General features: G+C 40.9%; 1 protein-coding gene across 1 annotated transcript in view; it reads left to right on the top strand.

Annotated features, from left to right (window-relative positions):
• LOC116399849 (neural-cadherin) overlaps positions 1-22,810 on the top strand; it is a 123,576-nt gene extending 100,766 nt beyond the window's left edge. Inside the window, exons 15-29 of the mRNA XM_031877281.1 lie at positions 364-457; positions 4,580-4,764; positions 5,066-5,298; positions 7,695-7,972; positions 8,992-9,206; positions 11,385-11,512; positions 12,182-12,309; positions 12,637-12,748; positions 13,354-13,534; positions 13,847-14,013; positions 14,100-14,346; positions 14,530-14,710; positions 15,127-15,374; positions 16,551-16,708; positions 17,465-22,810. Of these exons, the coding sequence (XP_031733141.1) occupies positions 364-457; positions 4,580-4,764; positions 5,066-5,298; positions 7,695-7,972; positions 8,992-9,206; positions 11,385-11,512; positions 12,182-12,309; positions 12,637-12,748; positions 13,354-13,534; positions 13,847-14,013; positions 14,100-14,346; positions 14,530-14,710; positions 15,127-15,374; positions 16,551-16,708; positions 17,465-18,139 (3,230 nt within the window). The 3' untranslated portion in view covers positions 18,140-22,810. The remainder of the gene's footprint in view (positions 1-363; positions 458-4,579; positions 4,765-5,065; positions 5,299-7,694; positions 7,973-8,991; positions 9,207-11,384; positions 11,513-12,181; positions 12,310-12,636; positions 12,749-13,353; positions 13,535-13,846; positions 14,014-14,099; positions 14,347-14,529; positions 14,711-15,126; positions 15,375-16,550; positions 16,709-17,464) is intronic.
• Positions 22,811-24,654: the final 1,844 nt, after the last annotated feature.

The following is a 24,654-nucleotide window of genomic DNA, read 5'->3' as shown; positions in this document are numbered from 1 at the left end:
TTTTTTTTTAAACATGAAAGTACATTAAGCGGCTAATACGAATCCATCACGTAGCTCAACAACATGCCATGAAGCAAACAATTAAGTCCCTGGTTTTTGACGAGCACATAAATCAGGAGCCATTTTTAAAAGGCAGCTGATTTCACAGCTAAAGAGATTACAGCGCTGCGTTCAGGAGAAAACTCTGAACTCTAATATGTTTACATCTTCCTGCTGTGCTGTCAAACCATGACAGAGCGTGCCGATGAAGCCACCCTACCTCTTAATATTTAGGTTATATGCAGAACTCTTGACTAATTCCTTTCAAAGCCAACTCATTTTCTGACTTTTTCTTTCTTTTTCTTTTTGGGGTCTTTCTGACAGGTGTTCTCCCGACGACGGCGCTCGGACGAGTTCAATCCCCCGACCTCGACGACTGGAGTGAGAAGGTGTACCGGTTCGAGGGAAAAGCATCCAGGTACATTGATCTCATGCAGTCAAAACTCTGAGGTGGTGATATGCAAAAAACAAAGAGAGTGATGGAGGTGAGAGTGGATGTGGAATCACAAGGTGAGAGGCAGCGACGCAAAGAAAAGTAGAGGGAGGAAGATGAAGTAAAGGTAGAGATATGTCAAGAGATAATAACACAAAGACGGTGAAAGAGGACAAGAGAGAGGACGCAGAAGTCCTTTTTATCCGAGGAAGGTTCCTCACTGAGTGAAAGGACCCGGAAGTATCTGTTTGAATCCTCTAAATGCTGAGGAAAGGTGCTTCAATGCTTCCTTTATTAGCTCCTTTGGCAAAGGAAACACTGGATAATGCCGACCCACAATTCCTTGCGGCGGCAACATTTAAAGTGACGCAACGTTCCATGAAAACAAACAATATGTTTATCTCACAGGTTTAACAGTGATACTCACACAGTCATAAAGTAATGAGATTCATGTTGATGAAGAACAGACAGTGATGATCCTTACATCTAATTTCATAGGTGTTTATGAACTTCAAACATGTAACAAATAAGTAAAAAATACAATAAACAATAAATATAGTGAAGAGTAAATATTGCAAATTATCAAAAAATAAATGATTATTCTCAATAACAAGAAGCATCAGTAAAAATACACAAAAACAAGGTCGGCCTGTGATAAATGAAGCAAAATATATGATCTCCGGTTTCTGTCCTTCACATCTCTCTTTGACCTTGTGACGTTTCCCATAGAGTTCAAGGAAAAGTGGTTAGGAAAGGACGTTAGGAGGTAACGTTTTGTGACTATTCGACCAGGGCCAAAGACAAACACAGGTATAGGTGTTCTTTAAAGAGGCAATCTTGAGGATTTCCTTTTAAATAAACGTCTGTTAAGTCACTATCTGAAGGAGGTATCCCCATGGTGATGAAAGTATTACAATATTTATATATTCGCAGTCTGATAAACTTAGTATCTGTGGCGATGTTCACAAAAAATAATGCTGTTTTACAGTTTTTCTCTTTTGTGTACACACACTTAAAATGAACCCATGCACACAATTCTGAAGATTTAAAGCTCATGAACTCTGAATTATTTTGTTTTTACTCACAAATAAAAATAGTAAATCAAGCAGGACTTAGATCTCAAGTAGAAATTCTTTATTTGGTCAAATGGCAGAACGTGACAGACTGCTGCTCTGGTTGGTTGGTTTTGTGGGATTCTTACATTGAAAAACGTACATCTTGTATGAAATGGGTCTGCTAACTAACGGCTGTTGGCTTTTATGTTTCAATGAGCAGAATACCGAGAGGTCAGAGCACGGATCTACAGAAGAAGCGTATCTCTTAGGTTGTATCTGTCCCTGAGACTTCAGCAACACAAAATACATTTTAACTTCATTGTGTGGGGGGGCGTAGATCTCAAACACCAAACTCTCTAAAGATGGTAGATAGTTGAGAGATTGTGTTGGTGAGAAATTCAGTTTTTTGTATGGACCCATCCAGCCCAGTATCATGGCAGGTCAAGAAGTAGGAAAGAGCTGCAATCTATTGATTTAGTACATGGACACGGACGATGGCAATGGAAAGTCAATTAGGAGCCTTAATTGTGGTGGATGCAGAAATTAAATGCATCTACGTGACAAAGCAACAATCGGAGCAAGTGACGTACTATATAAGATCCAAAAAGATGACTGTTGGTGGGCGGAAGGGGAGGACGGGTCCAACAAACAGGACTTTGACCAGAAGACACCATGTTGTGGTTTATGGTTTTTATTGCTTTTTGTTTTGTTGCCTAAACTTAACGGTACGTAGTTATTTTAAGCCCAGCCACGATGTTTTTCCTTAAGCTAGCTGTTGTTTTTTAACATAACGTTGTCATGAAAAACAAGTCGTGACTAGAAGAGCATTCAGAGAGCACCGACCTCCACGAAGGCCAAACCAGCGTAAAGAAATAATACTATAATATAATAATAATAAAGATCTTCTCCGTGATTCGGATCCCCTCCTAAATGTGATGCGTTCTCACACGGCCAACGCAACACTCTTTTACCAAGTTTCATGAATATCGGACCAGACGTTTTTTCCGTTTCAAACGTAATAAGTGACAAAGTGAGGGTTTAATCTTCACTCGCGAGCGTTTGAGCTCTCCTCTTCGTCACACTGTGAGTACGCGTTGGATAAAAGCATCCAGGTCTTAAAAAGCTGTTTCAGGACGTGTTGCGGCAGAAAAAGATTCCCTCTTAACGTGTTCCCCTCTCATGTGAAGACAAGAAAAGAGGAAAAAGAAAAGAAGCTGACGGATTTAAAATACAGAGAGGAAGAGACGGTACAGAGGTGCGTGGTGACAAAGAGGAGAAAGGAGAACGAGGACAGAGAAGGCAGTTTGAAGGCAGAAACAAAGACGGAGTGAAAGAGAATGAAACGTCAGAGGAGGGAGAGATGCAAGGAACAGTGCTATTAATACTTCATAACCAGCGGTATTGAACATTCCCAGTGAAGTGCGGCGAGGGTTGTTGCTCGTTTTGTTTGATGAGGCTGAGGCTTCATGCGGACGGCGTTGAAAGGAGAGCCTGATTGCGCCTCCCTGCCACCACCTCCTCCTCTTTAACGAGACACCTGTGAGGAAAAGGGAACGCTGAGAACAAAGTAACTGCCACGAGGATTACGCATCCAGAAACCAGGGCAATTTGTTTCACAGCGTGCATCGAGGGGGGGGGCTGCATGTTATTTACATGTAGATACAAGCAATGAGAGAGCAGGTGATGTGAAGCCACCGCCCCCCCGAGGGCCGAAAAGAAACCAACACGGTGCATGTCAATAGCAGATACCTCCTGTTTGTTTGGGATTGATCCAAAGCCAAAGCTTCATGTCTTAAACTGCATTCTCTCTGCTGTCCACCAGGGGGCGACTCCTCTGGTTGTATAGAAGTCTATGAGAAAATGACTCTACTTCTCTCTTGATTTATTACCTCAGTAAACATTGTAAACATGAGTTTATGGTCTCAATCTCTAGTTTCAAGTCTTCTTCAATACAGCATGATGTTCATTTAGTACATTATGGTCCATTTAGAGTCACACAGACCATAAAGCAGGGGATGCTTTAGGGCAGAGACGTATATGGCGTCTCTGTCACTCCTCCTCAGTCCAGATGTGGTCACTTCCTGTTCACTGGTTGCAAAAAATCAAGATGGCAACGGTTAAATATACCGAACTCAAAGCTTCAAAACTTCAGTCCACAAACCAACGACATCATGACGACTAAGTCCACTTCTTATATACAGTCTATGTATATATATATATATATGTGTATATATATGTGTGTGTATACATACATACATACATACATACATACATACATACATACATACATACGTGTATGTGTGTGTGTGTATACATACGTGTATGTGTGTGTGTGTATATACATATGTGTGTGTGTGTGTATATACATACATGTGTGTGTGTGTGTGTATATACATACATGTATGTGTGTGTGTATATATACATACATGTGTGTGTGTGTGTGTATATACATACATGTATGTGTGTGTGTATATATACATACATGTGTGTGTGTGTGTATATATATATATACATGTGTGTGTGTGTGTATATATATATATGTATATATGTGTGTGTGTGTATATGTATATATGTGTGTGTGTGTGTGTGTATATGTATATATGTGTGTGTGTGTGTATATATATGTATCATAAATCTATATAATATATAAAATATATATAAAAATATTAAATAAAAAATTATTAAAAATATTACATTTATGTATACGAGTAGTACAGAATATTACATCCATTTAAAAAAAAGTGCAATATAAATAAATATATAACAAATATTTATACTATACTAGTATATACTAGTATTTTTATATGAATACATATTTATATATATAAATACATATATAGATATAAAAAATATTACATATATAAATAAATAAATATATTTAAAGTTACATCTAAATATATGAAAATCAATAAATATATATAAAATAGTATGTATGTATATATATATATGTATATATCTCTGCTAATCTTCCTGAGGTCCACAGAAGGGATAAAACGTAATACATACAAAACATGACGCGTTATTAAATCTTCTGTCTCCGTCTCCCCGTCAGGTTGTTTGGTCTGAACCTGACCTCAGGTGAGCTCAGTGTGAGGGAGGGGGCTCCTCCCGGCTCGTACCGTCTACAGGTGAGCGTGTCGGACCTCACCTGGCCGGACGTCACCTCCACGGCTCAGGTGGAGGTGAGGGACCTGCAGCCGGACGTCCTGAGGAACGCCGCCTCCCTCCGCCTCACCAGTGAGTCCTCCTCCCTCTATTTCTTTCTGTCTTTCCTTACTTCCTTACTTCGTTCTTTCTTTCTTTCCTTCTTACCTTCCTTCCTTCCTTACGTATTTCTTTCCCTGTTTCCTTCTTTCCTTCCTTACTTCTTTCTGTCTTTTTCTCATCTTATTATGTATTATTGTTGTCATATTATATTTTGTCTCTCTGCCCTGCTGATGATTTATCCTGAAGTTTTGTGAAGCGCTTAAATAACTCTGTTCTCCTCTTCCTCTTCCTCCTCCTCCTCCTCCTCCTCCTCCTCCTCCTCCTCTTCCAGACATGACGGTGGAGGAGTTCTTCGCAGGAGGAGGCGAGGAGAGTCTCTTCTCTCGTCTGGGTCGGATGTTGTCTGAACTCCTTCAGACTTCTCCGCTGAGTGTTCAGATCTTCTCTGTGAGCGACGCCGGGCGGCGAGGAGCGAAGGAGCTCAACGTTTGGTTTGCTGCTCGCGGTTCAACGTTCTACAAGAAGGAGAAGCTGCTCGGATACGTGGCAGCAAACAGAGCTCAGGTGAGCAGATGTGCTGAACGGAGTTAATGGAGGTTTTCAACAAGTACGGCAACGTTTGATTTATTGTTAGTTGAACCTGAACGCCGGCGAAGTTCAGCTCGTTGTTTTCATGTTGTTAAAACATTTATTCAAATAAACATTGTTTAAGGATACAGAACTTAATTTTAACATCTAGTGACGATCCCAAAGTTTATGTCCAAAGATATAAAAACATCTGATAAGTTATGTGAAGTGTTGAAAAGACGTTATTTGATAATGTCAAAAATGTAAAGGAGAAGTCAAGACTCAAACATTTTAAATAGATCTGCTAAATGTACTTTTCCTGAAAACATTTAAAATATTCTGCTCTTATGATAAAATATATTATCTTAACGAGTTGAGCTCAAAGGAAACTAAATAACAAACATTCCTTTAAATACAGAGACAGAGAGGAGGCTTACTGACACACTGTTACACTTCAATTAAACATCACATGCACATGTTTATACATTCATACGTTCACACATGCATACATTTACACATTCATACGTTTATACATGCATACATGCACACGTTCACACGTTCATACGTTCATTTCAGGCACTTAGAGACACTGAAGGCTCACATGTGAGGGGGTGAAACACGTCACAGCTCACTGTACACATGTGGATGAATATTTAACATCCATTAAGAGCACGAGAGCGGCTGCTGACCTGAGGTCAGCTCTGTGAGGGGGGGGTGACATGTCAGTGAACCATGTAAACACACACACACAAACATGGACACACAGACATCTGAGCAAACTCTCAGCTGATTATTTTACCATAAAAAGAATCATAAAACTGTTTTCATGAAAGAGGGAAGACAAAAGAAAAGCACAATTAAAAATAAAGCGAGCTAATTAAAGAAGAAAGACTCACAGACGACACGTCGTTTTCCATCAAAGTGATTTTTGTTTCTCCGCTGTGAGCTCTTCAGTTTCTGCTCGTTATAGGAAGACAGTCTTTTCAAAATAAACTTCCGTCTTCACAGGAAACACTTAGTTATGTTTAAGAGAAGATGGTGAAATACGTGAGTACTAAAACATTAAAACAGTTTAATCCTTTATTGATTTTACTGATGGTTTGATCTTAGCCATCGACTGTTTGTCCGGTTAAAAGAGTGGCGATGCCAAACATGGGTTCCAGTTGTTCTGTGTTTTGTAGTACAGACATCATGCAACATTCTACGGACTAAACGATCAATCAATTTACCTTAAAAGATATATTACAATGGAAATCATTTAGAAATGAGTTGGAGTCCTAATATACATCTATTTATATGTAAACCAATACAAAACACTGAAAATCTGCAAATTAAAGAGCAAAAATAAAGTGATTATTGGAGCCAAAAGGTCACAAGTTCAGTTCCTGCAGCCGTCACAGCGTCTCAATCTGTGATGCAACTTATTTAATAAAATATACAAACAAAGTATAAATACCAGAACAAAACACACTCGGTGTGATTAAAAATAAGTCCAACATCAGCTGCTGCAGAAGGAAGGAGCGTCTTTAATTATCTCAGGTTAAAGGCTGAGAAGGAGAATGTCAGATAAATGCAAAATCAGATGAGAAGTGAAGCTCTGCCTCGGGGACTGTAAGTCACCGTGGATGAGAGCGTCGGCAGAAAGAAAAGAGCTGCACACAGTCAGAGAGAGACAGGAACCCCCGAGGGACAACGATGAAAGACCTCCTCACCCTTAAAGACAAAACGAGAGAGTCGAATGAACGACAGGAAGGGAAACGGGAGAATGACAGCAGAACTTCAGCGGGGTCGAGGAAGACAAAGAAACATGAAGACATCAACGTTAAGAGGAAAAGAGAAAAGCTCAGAACTCATTGATGCAGCTCGACATGGGATCAGAGAGCTGCTGCTGTCCTCCGTCACGTTCAAACAGCGTGTTCGTTTACTGTTTGTTTATATTCTACATTCACCAGAGATTTATCTTTAACAGTAGCATTTTATAATTGTATGATCTTAATTAGTTTTTTGTTTAATCCGTTGTTAGTTTATGTTTCTTTAAGTTTGGTTTTATTCTATTTAATCCTAGTTTCAGTATCTCTGAGTTCATGTTTCTTAATTTTAGTTCCATTTATCTTTTCTAGTTTTAGTTTCTGATAGTTTCTTTTTATTTCAGTTGAACTTTGTTTTAGTTTAGTTTCAGTAATGAACTGTGTCCTTTAATCCCAGTTTATGTTTCTTTTAGTTAGCTTTATGTTCAGTTAGTCTTGTGTTAGATTTCCGTTACTTCTAGTTTTATTTCCTGCATATTTTAGTTGCATTTACTTTTGATCTAATTGTATTTTCGGGCTCCATTTAGTTCTGTTGGCTTCGTGCTATCCTAGCTGCTGATGTACTACATCTCCCCCCCCCTGCAGCTGGAGGCCATGTTGGGCGTGTCCATCTCTCAGGTGGCCGTTGATGAATGTCTCTTCAGCGACTGCAGTGAGTCTGGCGGCTGCAGCAGCGAGCTTTCCTTCAGCCAGACTCCCGAGGCTCTCAGCGCCGGCGACACTTCTCTGGTGTCGCTGGCGGCCTCGTCGACGGCTCGATGTGGCTGCCGGGGCCGAGAGGCCGTCCACCTGCCGTGCTCCGCCTACGCCTCCAACCCGTGCCTCAACGGGGGGGCCTGCCAGGACGGACCGCTGGGATACAGGTACGGGTGTACGGGAACCCTCTGAATCTGGTTCTGTACATGTATACAGCTCATTCACTATATATATGTATATACTGTGTGTATATATATATATATATAGTGAATGAGCTGTATACATGTGTGTATATGTATATACATGTCCAAAGAATGATCTTAGAACCTGGAGAATATCAACTCATATCACACATGTTCTAAAATGAACATGATCGATGTAGATTAATGTTTACATGAGCGGAAAGATTTCTCCCTTTGTTGCAGCATTTTATTGGTTTTAATATCGAACGCAACGCCTCAGCTGCTAAATGTGACGGATGGTTCGCTCTCTTTTCTCTTTCTTCATTTCAACTCGACAGTTTCTTTCAATTCACAGTGTTTTCTGTCAAGGTGTTTGGGGGGATTTGGTCTCTCGGGTCATTTTAATTAACGTTGCCACGTCTGAAAAGTATTTTTCGACAGCATCATGAAGCTTCAGATAGAGACCGGGAATGTCGAGGTCACGTTCTCACTCTTCTGTTCGTGGATTTAAGGAACCTGCAGAAAAACATTCCTACAGTTACACACAAAATCACACTTTTCAGACTCAATATAACTAGAATGTATTTTAAAAATACTGAATAACATCAGAATATAATGAATAAAGGGAGTTTGTATCCTGTCAGTGTGAGAAATAAAGCTTTGGATCATTTAGGGAGATAACATTGACAGAAACTAGTAAATAATATGGAACAAAATGTTTAAATAAGATTTAAATGTATAACTTCAGTATTTTTCTATGTCCTGATGGTTCATATCCAAAAACCAAGACTCGGTTTCTTTTGTCCCTGCAGTTAAAAGTATTTGAGATGATTTATTTATACTTTCCAACATATTAAATGAACTCTTTCAGCCTGTTGCTGTCTTTAGAAGCTGGTACTAATATTTAAAGATGCTCAACTTAACTCAAACTGCTAAATAAATACATGAAGAATCATGAATCATGAGTCGATCGCATCATCAAATAAACTGTTTGTGTCTCTCAGGTGTGATTGTCCGTCCATGTTTGACGGGCCCGAGTGCCAGCAGACCAAACACAGCTTCAGCGGTCAGGGCTACGCCTGGTTCCCTCCCATCATGCCTTGCTTCCAGAGCCACGTCTCCCTGGAGTTCCTGGCTGAGTCGGCCAATGGGCTGCTGTTGTACAACGGGCCGCTCGGCCCCGCCCACTCCGGGGAGCAGGAGGACTTCATCGCCATAGGTGAGTTTACAGGTTTTGTGTTTTGATCATACAGTTATTCTTAATTAAGAACGGTATTTAACTGTAATTTGTACAGGTGTCTCTGCCTCTCTGGACTAAGTACTTCAGGTTGTTACACTTGAGTTTGATGGCAAAATCATCTCCAAATAACTGCATTACATCTTAATAAATCAAAGAGCAAAGGTTTCTTATCTAGAGCCAAAACAGAGACCAAGTTCTACACAGAACACCTGCAGAAAATGGACCACAATGCAATGCAGCTGCAACTTTTTCAACGCAATAAATGAGCTGTAATTCGTAGATATCCAATGAAATCAATTCAAATTCAACAAACAAAAAACAGGCGTGTTCATGACGTAAATCCCGTATTTAAGTATTCCAACTTCCGTAGTTATTTTAACCCCAACCTCCATCTCTTCCTAAACTAAGTATTTTACGATCTTTTTCATAAACCTAACAAAGTATTTCACGATCTTTTTCATAAACCTAACGAAGTATTTCACGATCTTTTTCTAAACCTAACGAAGTATTTCACGATCTTTTTCTCAAACCTATCGAAGTATTTCACGATCTTTTTATTAACCCTAACGAAGTATTTCACGATCTTTTTATTAACCCTAACGAAGTATTTCACCATCTTTTTCTAAAACCTAACGAAGTATTTCACGATCTTTTTATTAACCCTAACGAAGTATTTCACCATCTTTTTATAAAACTAACGAAGTATTTTTGTTGTCTAAACTTAACTAAGTTGTTTCCTGTAAAGACGGAGGTTTTATTTTGAAAAGACTGTATTCATGTAACAACCAGAGGAGTCGCCCCCTGATGGACATGAGAGAGAATGCAGGTTGTCGTCTGTGTGAAACCCTTTGTTAAAAGTTAAAACATGATATTAAACTTCTCTCACAGACTCTCTCAGTGCTGCTCGTCCTCCATCAACACAAAGCGTGAATCAATGCTGTCGCTGTGAAGAGAAAAGAGCTCCATAAAAACGCTAATGTCAGCTCCCGGCGGTCCTCGCGTGGTGTTGACGGATTAGACCGCTGATGGCTTTTCTCAATAAACGGCTCTTGCATAATCTCGCTCCATTAAAGTTATGTAATCATTGAACCAAAGGGGGGGGAAATCAAAGATGGCCGCAGCATTGATCACAGAGAAGCATTTTTCACTTACATGTTCAATAACATGGCCGTGAGGTTGATGGGGTCACACACACACACACACACACACACACACACACAATTGACTGAGTGGACTCAGCAGCTCACACAGAGAAGTGATGTTTCAGCATCATGTTAATCTTTCAGGTCTTGTTTTTATATTTCGTCTTTATTATTATCTTTTAGCCAACTCCATTTGTAGAATGAAGACCGTGACGGATCTGAATCCTATAATAATAATAACAATAATAATAATTTTATTTATAGAGCACCTTTAAAAACAGAGTTTACAAAGTGCTTTGAGAGACAAAGCAGCAAAAGCAAAACAATAATAACAATAACAGAAAGATCAGTGAGACAGTCGATACGATACAAATAAAGTGAGAAATTAAATTAAATGAAATTAAATAAGATAAATTTAATTAAATAATTTAGTAATATAATTTAGTGAAATTGACGACATCACATCACTTTTGTTCTAAAAGGTTCAGGAATGACTATATATATATATTTTAAAACCAGACCAAAGGGCACAAACATAGTCAGAGCTCTTTTTAGTAAAACTTTAGTACGCCTCTGAAATACCTGGTTAACTTTAAATATTGTGGTTTAGATATAAATAAGTACATAAGTGACGTTACTTAAGCACAGAAGTTACAAATACTTCGTTGACTTGTGGTTTCACACAGGACACGAACGGCGGTCTTCTTAGTGAAAGTCTTGTGTTTTAGTTTTTATCACAAAGTCGTTATAAAGATACATTTATTGGGGAAAGTATAAAATGTGCAAGCTTGCATTAGAAGTGTCAGCACAATGCTTTTTAAATCATAACATTAATAAATACATAGCATATCAAATTCCTTTATTGTACATCCGTTGAAGGACGCGTAGCATTAATGAAAAGTTTACATAAACAACAACATATGATGAATGATGAATAACAATAGTTCAGAAATAATACGTTAGATCAGCTCAGAGAACACGGATAGAAAAGTAAGATTCTCCTGCTCCCCTCCAGAGTTGAGGAACGGGGTTCCGGTTCTGAGCATAAACCACGGATCAGGAGCGCTGACCCTGCAGCTGCCGGCGAAATCCACCGTGACCGACCGGCGCTGGCATCGCCTCGACATCGTCAGCGACGGAAAGGTACGACTGATAATATAATAACTTTGTCTTTTAAAAAGGTTTCAGTCCAATATAGATTTATTACCCGATGCAGTTTCATATGTTTATCATTTATTTTTACCCTCTGAGGTCTTTATGTTCCCTTCAAAATAAAAGTCCTGCTCCTCTATGAAACAGAACCATCATGACTAGAAGTAGAGAACTAGAACATGTCTTTAGTGAGAACAACAGTTATGATGACATCAATCATTAACAGAAAACAAGCAAGTTGAATTTCTTTGATAATTTATTTTACAAAATTGGCAAATAATAGAATCTATAAATCATTTTATCAAGTGTTATCAATGTTAGAAAAAAATTGAGGCTCTATGTCTACAAATACTAAACTATTCACATGTTTCTCTCCTCTCTCCTCTCTCTCCTCTCTCCTCTCCTCTCCTCTCTCCTCTCATCTCTGTGTTCACTTCCTGTAGTTCAGTCAGAGTGTCTCCTCCTTGTAGTCACATGACTGTTGGTCTCAGATGAATCAATCATGACTTCATAGTTTCACAATTTAATGTTTTTACACAATCTGGTTAAAGTGAACTCTTTATTAGAGGAGAGATTTATAATGACAACATGAAGAATAAAATGTGTGTGTGTGTGTGTGTGTGTGTGTGTGTGTGTGTGTGTGTGTGTGTCTGTGTCCAGGCCGTCCAGCTGATCCTGGACCAGTGTGGGGGGGCGGCGGTGAATGAGCTGGAGGGTGTCGGGGGGGACGGTGAGGAGACTGACGAGTCCAGCTGTAGAGCTGCAGGAGAGACGCCAGGAAACCAGAGGTGAGAACCTGGAGACCCTGGACTACACATTCACATCTCACATAGAAATATAGAAATAATCATATCTCCTCCTCCTCCTCCTCTAACCATTCCCCATTTCATGAATTCTGTTTTTCTCCTCCTTCATCTCTACTTATCTTTCTCCTTTTTTCTTCCAACTTACTCCCTCTTCTCCTACTCCTCCATGTTTCTTGTCACTCCTTTTCTTCTCTCATCTCCTCATGGTTTACTCCTCCTCCTCCTCATCATCATCATCATCATCATCATCATCCTCCTCCTCCTCTCATTTGTTCTGTTCCTCCTCCTCCTCCTCCTCCTCCTCCTCAGGTACCTGAATGTCTTCCAGCCTCTTCAGTTGGGAGGAGTGAAGGAAACTTCTCCTCATCGACGTTACCGCAGCTTCACCGGCTGCATCCGCAACCTGGTGGTGGACAGTCAGGTAACACAGTGTGTGTGTGTGTGTGTGTGTGTGTGTGTGTGTGTGTGTGTGTGTGTGCGTGTGCGTGCGTGCGTGTTTCCATCCCAGAGATCATTAGCATCTCCTCCATGTGTGTGTTTCTTGTTTTTTAAATGTAATATTGATGTTAGTAAGTCTGAATCTGTGTGTTTGTGTATGAATGTATTCACTCTTATTCCCCTCAGTGTGTGTGTGTGTATGTGTGTGTGTGTGTGTGTGTGTGTGCGCGTGTGTGTGTGTGTGTGTGAGCCAAGGCCAACATATAATATAAATGAAGAGCAGCCTCCTCCTCCTGAAACTAAATGAGCTCAACAACCTCCCAAAAACATTCCCCAAGAAACACATCTGCCTCCTTCTACCCACAATCCTTTGCGTGCTGAGGGTTGTTTGCCGGACTTAAGATGGGATCGAGATGTTTTCTGCATTTCAGCGTCTTCAGCTATAAACAAATAACTTCTACATTTGTGCTTTTTCATAATATTTCTTCTTCTGTGGTTTTGGTTCTTTGCTTTGTTCAGATCAGTTTAGTGATTCTGTTTATGATGATGATGATGATGGTTGAAGTCTTCCTCCCCTCCCCCCCTCAGGTGTACGACCTGGCGTCTCCAGGTGAGAGTGTGGACAGCTCTCCTGGCTGCCGGCTGACAGACGGTGTGTGTGTGACGGCGGCCGGCCCGTCCTGCGGCGCTCGAGCCTCCTGCATCGCCGACTGGGGCTCCTTCAGCTGCCAGTGTCACCCGGGCTTCACCGGACACAAGTGTGACAGCGGTGAGGGAGTGTGTGTGTGTGTGTGTGTGTGTATTATTATCATTAGATTCTTGTACTTCTGTCCTAAGTTTAATTGTTGGCTAAACTAACCTGCTCATTCATTTCAATGTACGTTAAGAGTCATGATTCAGAGTTTTTATATTAATATTATCTGGTGACAAAGAATTCATTAAATACGAAAATATAAAGTTTATAAGAAGTGATTCTAGCAAAAGAGTCTGATGGAAAGTTATATTCAGTGTTTATTTATGTCTTAACATGACTTCTTCCTCCTCCTCTTCCTCCTCCTTCCTCCTCCTCTTCCTCCCTCAGCCGTCCCAGAGTTCTCCTTCGACTCGGGCAGCGTTGTGCGTCTCCAGCTCAGAGGAGGTGGCAGCTCTCGCCGTACTAACGTGCAGCTCCTCCTCCGAACCCGCGCCTCCTCCGGCTCCCTGTTCTCCGTGACGTCCCGGGACTCCAGCGAGTACATCGTCCTGGAGGTCAGTAGTCGGTAGACCTTTGACCTTTGACCTCACAGACAAGAGACGCACAGAAGACGTAAACAAAGGTTCTCCTCTCTCCTCAGATCGTGGACGGCCTCCTCTCCGTTCGAGCTAACCTGGGTGACGGTGCTCGCTCCCTGCGCCTCCTCGGTCAGCGGGTGGACATCGGGCAGTGGGTGCTGGTCGGCCTCGGTCGCAACGACAACCTGTTCACGCTAAGGCTGGAGCAGGGGGGGGGGCTGCGGGAGGTCCGGGGCCGACTGGGGATCCGGAGAGAGATTGTTGTTCAACAGGCCGGAGTAACGGTGGGAGACAAGGACGTCTTTCAGGGTGAGGATCTGGATTCTACTGTTATTTATGTCTTTACATGACTTCTCCCTCTTCCTCCTCCTCCTCCTCCTCTCCCTCCCTCCTCTCTCTCCCTCCCTCCTCCTCCCCCTCTTCCTCCTCATATGAATCACATCTAACATATTTACGAGCTTTAAACCGGACCTTCCCCCCCGTCTCTCTCAGGTTGTCTGCGGGACGTTCGTTTTAACTCTCAGGTCCTCCCTCTGGACGGGCGGAGTCAGGACTCGGTGACGGTGCTGGAGAGGCAGGGCGTCACCTCGGGTTGCCACAGCAACGCCTGCAGCAGCCAACCGTGTCGCAGCCCTCTGCGCTGCACCGACCTGTGGAGGAAACACCAGTGCAAGTAAGAGATGCACATTCCTCCCATAGATGTCAATGGGACGTGGACGTAGTCGTGGTAATGTCACCCGTCAGGTTGTGGACGTTTTGAAGCCCATTTGTCCGTCGCCATCTTGTTTGTTTTTTTTGACAACCAGTGAACAGGAAGTGACCATATCTGGACTGAGGAGGAGTGACGTCTCTGGTGTCGACCTGTCAATCACTGTGTAGCCCCGCCCTAAAGCATCCCCTGCTTTATGGTCTGTTTGACTCTAAATGGACCATAATAAGTAAAGAAAGGAAGAAGGAAGGAAATAAATAGAGATGGAAGGGAGGAAAGAACGGGAGGAGGAAAGAAAGAAGGAAAGAAAGAAATCAGCATCGGCTTCACTTTTCAGAACGCGCTGGTGTTATTCTGACGTGTTTGACTCCGTTTCCCAGGTGCCCCGGCGGTCAGGTGACGGTGACGGAGGACTCCGGTGAGCAGCGCTGCGAGCCGTCGCCCTGTGGAGCTTCTTCCTGCCGCAACGGCGGCGTCTGTCAGCCGCTGTCGCCCGACAGCTACCGGTGCCGCTGCCAGGACGGCTTCAAGGGTCAGCGCTGTGAGCTGGGCCTCAGACGGCAGCGGCTGGTCGCCCTCAGCCCCAGCTCCATCCTCGCCATCAGCATGTGTCTGCTCGTCTTCTTCGGTAAGAGCTGAATCTAAAAATACAGAGATTTACTGTCCTCAGTTTCCCTAAATCTTCCGTGTCCTTTTCATATAAAACACATAAAAGTATTTTTCTAAAGGTCAGAAACCATGAAGGATTATTAGTTTATCCGTTAAATAGTTAAACTCTGAATGTGATGTGAACTCGTCTCCTCTTGTTCTGAACTCGTGTCACAGTTTGCCGATCAATCCTTTTTTTTCCATTCTCATCGATCAGTGAAGTCACAGAGTTACGTAAAGTCTGGACGTCGTGATGAATTAAAGGGACAGTACTGAACCAGAGCCAGACTCCATTCACTGAAACACTGATTCTACCTCTCAGGACTCAGGAGCTTCAGTTTGTGTTATTGTGTCACACAATAAAACTGTAAACATTCAATCAAACTTTATTCGTATTGGCACCTTTCATACAATGTGGTTATAAAAAAAATGTAAAATGAACAATTTGAGAATACAGAAATACACGTGAGACACTAAAATGATCAAATGTAATAAAACAGAAATAAAAACTATAAAATAAGATAATCCTTTAATGTGCAGGATGACAGCAGCAGAGTGGAAAGTGAAACAAGAGAATAAACACAGAAGTACAATAAATAGTAATAATAAATAAGCAAATTGCAAAACAAACAATAAAAGCTAAAAATACAGATAATACACATTATTGCAATCATGATAACATTAGAAAAACAACATGAAATAAAATGAATAACATAATAATATCAGAACAATCCCTTTAAGACCACCAATGGTATTTTTCATTTCCCCACATTAAGACTTAATTTCCCATCAGCCCTCTCTCTTCCTGGCCATCCCTGAAGAGGACACACATTTAAATGAGGGTTTTGGAAGCTTCTTGAAAAACACGCTGGCTCACCGAGTGAAAGATGTTAAAGATTCTCGTTCCACTAACGTGTTATTCTCCCGTTTACAATAATTATACTAAATAACTGACTTACATTGAGGCCAAGTGACTCCACAGAGCAGCTTCAATGAGCTGCTGCCTCAAACGTACAGGAAGGAAGTGAAATGTGTCCCGGTGGTGCACATTTACACACATTAATACTGTCCTGTGTGTGTGTGTGTGTGCGTGTGCGTGTGTGTGTGTGTGTGCGTGCGTGCGTGCGTGCGTGTGTGTGTGTGCGCGCGCGTGCAGCGGTGCTGGTGGCGGTGACGGTGTGGAACCAGAAAGGCAGCCGTAACAAGTTCAGGAAGCGAGGAGTTTACCACATCCCGGCAGAACACGAGAGCTGGGAGGACATCCGAGAAAACATCCTCAACTACAACGAGGAGGGGGGGGGCGAGCAGGACCAGGTACACACATACAGACACACACACACTGAGGACGACGTTGTGCTCTTTACATAACAGCTTACTTTTATAAAGAAAAGGAAAGACCCTGCTCGCTTTATGAAACTAGAACATTTTGTTGACCGACAGAATCAGAATGTTTTTATGTACAAGCAAAAAAAAACACAGTAAGAAAAAAGTAGAACTTGTGTACTTACGATCTTTTCTTAAGATAACTAAGTATTTTACGATCTTTTCTTAACCTAACTTACTTTTCTTAAACCAAACAAAGTATTTTACGAACTTTTCTTAAACCTAACTAAGTATTTTACGAACTTTTCTTAAACCTAACTAAATATTTTACGTTCTTTTCTTAAACCTAAGTATTTTACGAACTTTTCTTAAACCTAACTAAATATTTTACGATCTTTTCTTAAACCTAACTAAGTATTTTACGAACTTTTCTTAAACCTAACTGAGTATTTTACGAACTTTTCTTAAACCTAACTAAATATTTTACGTTCTTTTCTTAAACCTAACTAAGTATTTTACGAACTTTTCTTAAACCTAACTAAATATTTTACGATCTTTTCTTAAACCTAACTGAGTATTTTACGAACTTTTCTTAAACCTAACTAAATATTTTACAATCTTTTCTAAACCTAACTAAGCAGATTTGAGCAGATTCTCAACTAGCTACCGAGGATCGAATACCACTAACTGTGTGTGTTCCTTCCTTACTTCCTTACTTCCTTCCTTCCTTCCTTCCTTTCCTTCCAGAACGGATACGACATCACGGAGCTGAAGCGTCCTCTGTGCTCCAGTCTGTCTCAGTCCTCGTCCTGCACCACCGCCCCGCTCATCAAATCCTCCCCCGGCTCCCAAGAGGAGGTTCACCCGTCCGGCTCCTCCTGCAGCTCCGGCGCTCCCTACCTCAGCATCCCGCAGCACCACCACCACCAACACCTCCAACACCAACTCCACTACCAGCACGGCGGTGCCAACGGCTACCCCAGCACCGCCACCTACGCCGCTCACGCGTGCCGGGACACGGAGGCGAGCGACGTCCCCACGTCGGTGTCGCGCTCCCGCGTGGACTTTAAAAGCTACGTGGCGCGAATCATCTGGGAGGCGGACAACGACGGTGAGGCGCTGCCACCGGACGCCTACCACGTGTGGTGCGTGGAGGGCTCGGGGTCGACGGCGGGAAGCCTCAGCTCGCTGGGGTCGGCCGCATCACGCAGAAACATTCTCGCTGCCCCCGCCGTTGCCGAGGAAGAGCAGGAGGAGGACGAAGGAGGGTTTGTTTACGACAGGCTGTCGCGGTGGGGGCCAAAGTTCCAGGCGCTGAGTGAGATGTACGATCGGCCCCAGCTGTCCCTCACGTACAGGGACACCGTGGCGTACGTACAGAGGAGCCACAGCCACGAACACCTGCCTCACCACCACCACTAGGGGACGCCACACAACCCAAACACAGCTAGCTCACTGCTAACACACAGCTAACACACAGCTAGCTCACAGCTAACACGGACCAGGAGGGACTTGGGGCTGCGTTCACATCTGAAACAAACCAAAATACATTGTTAAAACATTTTATTTTTATATTGCAAATGTCCGTTAAATTGAATAATGATATTGATGCCCAATTAAAATGAACGGTGCTCTTTTGTTATGCACAATTTAAACTTGGAATTTAATAATAAAAATCATTAATTTTATATTGTCAAGGCCAGATTTACAAACGAGGGCTCCTTGGAGCAAACATGTGATTCAATGTTATTCAAATATTTTGTTTAAACACATACGTTACTCATGAAAATGCACCATTTTGACATCAACAAAACAGAAAGGAAACACAGAAAATATTCTGCTTCTCCTCAACACGTAACTTCATAATAAACCCTGAATTATGTTCTGGATATGTTCACTTATTATTGACCTCACACAGTTTGAGGCTTTAGGAGAAGGTCTACAGATATTTTCTGTTCTTTTTGGTTCATTAAACCTCAGATTAAAGTTCATGTCAGGGAGTTAAAGGAAGCGAGAGGCACCAGAGAAGTAATGAAGGGGAAACAATACACAAAAAAGAAGTAAATGTTTGGTGACGTTTGTTTCTTGTTCAGAAGATATTTTTAAATAAATGGATTATAAATGCAAACATTTTAGAAATATTGAGAAAGAATTAGATTAATCTGAAAGAAAAGTTTTCTTAAGGTGCAATAATATGAAAGAGAGTCACAAAGATGTCCCGCCCACTCAGCCCTGAGGACCAATCAGCTTGCATGGGTGCACAGCAATTGGCTGACACTCAAAATCCTCAGTCCTGATTGGGTGCTGGCTCCTCATTAAAGGCGGGACCAACTATTCAACCTGTAATCAGCCATGAGGAGCAGACAGGAAACTGTGTAGAACAAACGTCTTTAAGTTTAGTTTGAGTTCAGACACAAACAAACTGGTTCAAAGTAAAGAGTTTCTCATTTCTGGTGTATTTGTTTACCCAGAATGCATTTCACACATTTTGGATTTGAACCAGTTTGCTGCAGAGAGACTGTCTTTTTTAAAGATATTTATTATCACGTAGGACAAAGAAAGAAACGGATCCAGAAGTATTTATGATTGAAAAATTACTAATAAACTAAATATTTTTGCAACACAATGACAAATCCTTTCAGCTCTTATTTTTTGTTTGTTAAAAATCCAGCCCACAAAGACACAGATCGTCCCCCTGTTTGTGTTTTGACAAGTTGTCAAATCCCCCAAAAACCTCCAAACATCGATCGTCCGCTGTTGGTGAATCCGACGTGAACGCAGCCGCTCCGTTTCCTCCGTGACGCGTTCAAGGGCTGCAGGTTCATCCTGTGATCTGGATGTTTCTTCATGTAAGAAGAAACAAAACAAGCTGCAGGACAAAAGAAGTTCAGAGTTCAGTGGCTTCATGTACCAGCTTCACACAGGAACACGTCGTCTTTATTTCATTTGTCGGCAGTTTTTGTGGGTCGCTGACTTTTGTTCCTGAATACGTGGACTTTCAGAGTAAAAGTTGACTGTTTTTGGAGGAATATTACCACCGAACTGTGTCTGGAATGTTGTGGGTGACTGAGAGAATAATTCTGGTTCATTTGTTAACAACATCAAGGCCTTGATGTGAATCTTACAAAAAGAACTTCTTCTTTAAGGGCATTTTCATCTGTTTTTTTTTTACCTGCACCCCCACAGTTTGAACTTTGACAAATAAAATTCTCCCAAGGACGAACTTCTCTTAAGAAACACAGATGAACCTCCAACGAACACAATAACCAGCTTTTACGGTCCTCTTTTCTACCTTCCTGTTGCACTAGTGGACTGTTTCGCCAGTAAAAAAAAAAATGTTTGAGAAATAAAAGCTGCTTGTGAGCTCACCGGGTGAAACACCTGGTGGTGTGTCCGACATGTAGAATAAGATAGTATGGATTTCAGGTGAGAGAATATTTTTATACTGCCTTGTAGAAACCTTGTGGGTCGTGTTAGCGTGCTGGGTGGCGTGTTTTAGTTTTTGTTATTCGGACGTTAAAGTTGAGACGAGTTCATTGAGCCAGAACAGACCAGAGAGAATAAATACAAACCACTTGTTTCAGCTGAAAACCAATGTGGTATTTAGAAGTCAAAGTATTTCAATTCTACATATTGTGGTTTAAACTTGCACAGCGACTTCCTTCCATTGGTTGAAACACGACCTTCCAGTGGACCACCACGGGACGGTGAGAGGCAAATAATGTATTTAATGCAGTTTAAATTGTACCATTAATTACACATATGATGTTTGTCGATTTAAAAGATAACTTTGCTCGTTAAGAAAGTTGCAATTTTTCGTAAAGCGGTTGAAGTATAAGACTGAAAATACGTAATTAGAGAGACGACACACCCAAAAGTGACCTTTCTCTCTGAAACTACGATGTCTGTGTGTTTAGTATGTTCTCACTACAATAACGAGGTCTCACTCGCTCTTTATCTTCCTGATAAAAAGAGTCACTAAGATAAAACACATCAGCTAAGATAACGTTACCTTTGGAACATAGCTGAGTTAGCTAGCTAGCTAGATAACATTACCTTTGGAACATAGCTGAGTTAGCTAGCTAGATAACATTACCTTTGGAACATAGCTGAGTTAGCTAGCTAGCTAGATAACGTTACCTTTGGAACATAGCTGAGTTAGCTAGCTAGCTAGATAACGTTACCTTTGGAATATAGCTGAGTTAGCTAGCTAGCTAGATAACGCTACCTTTGGAACATAGCTGAGTTAGCTAGCTAGCTAGATAATGTTACCTCTGGAAGATAGCTGAGTTAGCTAGCTAGATAACGTTACCTTTGGAACATAGCTGAGTTAGCTAGCTAGCTAGATAACATTACCTTTGGAACATAGCTGAGTTAGCTAGCTAGCTAGATAACGCTACCTTTGGAACATAGCTGAGTTAGCTAGCTAGATAACGTTACCATTGGAACATTGCTGAGTTAGTTAGTTGTATAATTCACGACACAATTCAAACGGGTTCCAAAAATGATGTTTCTCGATATTTATTATTGTACATATATTTTCCAAAATAAAGTCCTGTGGTGGTCCAACGGAAGGGGGTGGGACTTCGGCACTCTATTAGTGAAGAGTAGCCATTAGCCTTTCAATTAGCATACACATAGCTAGTGCTAGTGCTAAAGGCTAGCATGCACATATTCCAGCCTTTCATGTAAACTCAAATTCATAAATGTTTATATGAGTTTATACTGTATTTTGTCAAAATAGCACTCTTTACAGTACTCTCACCTAACCATAACAACAGTCAGCATGCTAGCAATTAGCATTAGGGATTAGCACTAGCAATTAGCTTCAGCTAAATTAAACACAGTAACGTCCCGCTAAATGATAAAAGTTGATGTTTTTTTCACTATAGGTACTTCAACAAAAAAACTCTCTTGTCAATAAAGTTATTTAATCACAAAACTGTTGAGGAAGCACAAAACAAACTCAAGTTTTAATTGTCTGCAGGTCCAGATTTGAGAACGTACACGATCCGATGACTGCAGGACAATGTTTTCAACACAAACTCCTGATTTTATTAAAGATGAATTCACATTATTGCAGAATATTTGGGCTCTTTATGACCTGTTTTGATCGTTTTGATTAACAGGCCAAATTATTTGCAAAGTATATATTAAAAGTAAAGTTATCAAATAAGTGAGTAAAAAGTACAATACTTCCCTCTGAGATGTATAAAGTAGCAGTACAAGTACCTCAAAGTAGGTAAATATACCAAGTTACCCTTAAAATCAGTGATTCTGTGTTGCTCTCAGCTTGCAGATTGATTTCCACTTGAATTCAGTCTTCTTTTCATTAAATGCAGTTCTTTGCTTTGCTGTAAACCTTTATTTTGCCGGTTTGTTAGAACGTCTAGCTGAAGGTAACATTAAGGACCAAAAAAGATGCGTTTTTAACATGTTTTCCTTCCACCGCTTTCCAAACAACCAAATTACAGAAAGACGATGTGACCTTTGTGTTTCCCAGCCTACCTCGCAGCTCCGCATGTTGTCATTACACCGCCTGATGAATGTAGTTTTATTCGTACGTGTAGAGAGGTCTAAGGGGTCTAAGGGGTCTAAGGCTGGCCGAGAGTACAATCAGAGAGTTTAGTATAAACTCTGTTATTTGATAAAAGTGAGTCTTTACTTGAGCAGAGCGTCACTCAATCCTCGGACGACAAAATGCCAACACAGGCTAAGAAATCCAGATGTTTTAATGTTTTTTTTTTTTTATTTCTCTTCAGGTCAGTCAGTCGTACAGTTTTCTCTTCTGGTACCTGGATTTCAAAATAAAAGCCCTGAAAAGAATTGTACTCAAAGCTATGCATCCAAATGGAATAACACAGGTGTCTTTTTCTAAACTCATGTGAAGCTTTTGACGTGTGACACATCAGGTGTTTGTTTAAATCCAGAGCTTTTAAAGCAGTTCAGTGTGTGTGTGTGCGTGTTTGACAGAGTGAGTAAAGTGTCATTCAGCACTGTTGATCTGTGTGATACGATGTACATATGGACGTTTTATAGCATCCTAACATGGAATATTCCTTTTGTATATGACTTTTAATAAAAACTGCTTTTCCCCCAAACCTTTGCGTCGTTGCTCTTTTGCTCAGTTTAGGTTTCAGATTTAGAGGAAGAGAAGAAGAAATGTGAAAGACTTGAATTAAGGAAATACAATATCTTATCTTTACACTAGATATGTGTTCACTCAGTAGTGGAGGAAGTATTCAGATCCTTTAATGCAATACAAGTACAAACACCACACGGTGAAAATACTCTGCTACAAGTAAAGTCCTGCATTGAGAATATTGCTTCAATATAATCAGTAGAAGTAGTTAAAGCTCATTTATGATTATTTTCATGATGGAATAATCTGCTGATTATTCTCTCCATTAATCCATTCATTGTTTGGTTTGTAAAAATAGTGAAAATAGAGAGAAATGGTTTCACAATTAGTTTAATCTTTATCAACACATATTTAATAAAATGTGTGAAGCAGTATAAAGAAAACGGAATACTTGACCTCAAATGTGTACAGTACTTGAGTAAATGTACTTGGTTTACAAAAAGTACCACAAAAAAAACTATGTTTGAGCTTTATACTGATGCAGTTTTCCCACAATGCATTTCGCAACAAAAACAACTAAATAGTAGTAAAACCGCTTTGTTTTTTAAAAATAAAGTAGGTAAGATATTTTCTAATTCTGATGATGTTATTCATCATTTCCTGTTTGCGTAAAACAACAAAACCACGTCACCACCATTTAGCAGCTCTTCTGGAGCTTTTGATCGTGATCATGATCTTCCTCGGCAGCTAGTTTTGCCCAGTTAACAAAACAAAGCATTAACAGTAATGGTACGTATTAAGATTGTTCTGAGTAAATAGTACATACTGTGGTAATGGTTGGTGGTACTTGTAGTGGTTTATGAGGCAACACTGCCACCATGTGGTGAACCGTGAGATGAAGCTGACTGCACGGCTTTCACTCTGACAGTTTGTTGTTCACAGTATTTTAAATTAATTTGGCTCAAAGTTTCAACATGCTAAATGTACACAAACACAGCACAGGTCTCCATCAGATGAAGTGATGATTAAACAATCATTTGAAAAGGTGATTTACTCAAATGTCCTGAAAGTTTTCCCCTCAGCTTGACAAAAATATATGAATATATATAAACATGTCAAGTTCATGACAATTATCTCAGTAACAATGGACAAAGAGGGGCATGTGCAGACACTGCTGAATGAACTAGATGTGTTGAAGGCTTCTAGAATGTTCCTCTGGTCTGTTTGACTCTAACGGACCAGAAGTTACTAAATGAACATCATGCTGGATTGAAGAAGACTGCAGCTGCTGGTCCAATCAGGTCCTGCAGCACGATGACAACTCATGAGAGTCCCGCCCACTGCTGTCAGACCAGACCAGACCAGACCAGACTGTGACCTCTGACCCCCCAACTCCAAAACCTCCCCTAGTTTCAGTTTGTCTCTCAGTGCATATTAGTGTCACACTACACACACACACACAAACAAACAAACAAACAAACAAACAAACAAACAAACACACACTTGTACATAGCAATGCCAAGCTACCAAACACTGGTGAATGCCACGATCACTATTCAACCTTTTGTCATGACTCTGGGTCGTGTGCGTGTGTGTGTGCGTGATTCTCTGAATCTAAAGCAGCTCATGAGCTCCTGAAGTATTTATTTTATTTTCTAACACAAGTCGTGTCTCGTGAACACTCCGCTGGAAGTCTTCTTTCTTCCCTCATGCAGCTGCAGACGTCTCATTAACTGTGTGAAGGTTCCTGCTCGTCGTTGCTACGATGTGGAAACTAGCAGAGAAGCATCGTTACTCTTCACACAAGCAGAGAAGTATCGTTACTCTTCACAGAAGCAGAGAAGTATCGTTACTC

The sequence above is a fragment of the Anarrhichthys ocellatus genome, unplaced genomic scaffold (genome assembly GCF_004355925.1).
Source record: "Anarrhichthys ocellatus isolate YVR2014 unplaced genomic scaffold, GSC_Weel_1.0 scaffold132, whole genome shotgun sequence".
Taxonomy (NCBI): domain Eukaryota; kingdom Metazoa; phylum Chordata; class Actinopteri; order Perciformes; family Anarhichadidae; genus Anarrhichthys; species Anarrhichthys ocellatus.
The sequence above is the reverse complement of the archived record's forward strand: the minus strand, read 5'-3'. Positions and strand labels throughout refer to the sequence as shown.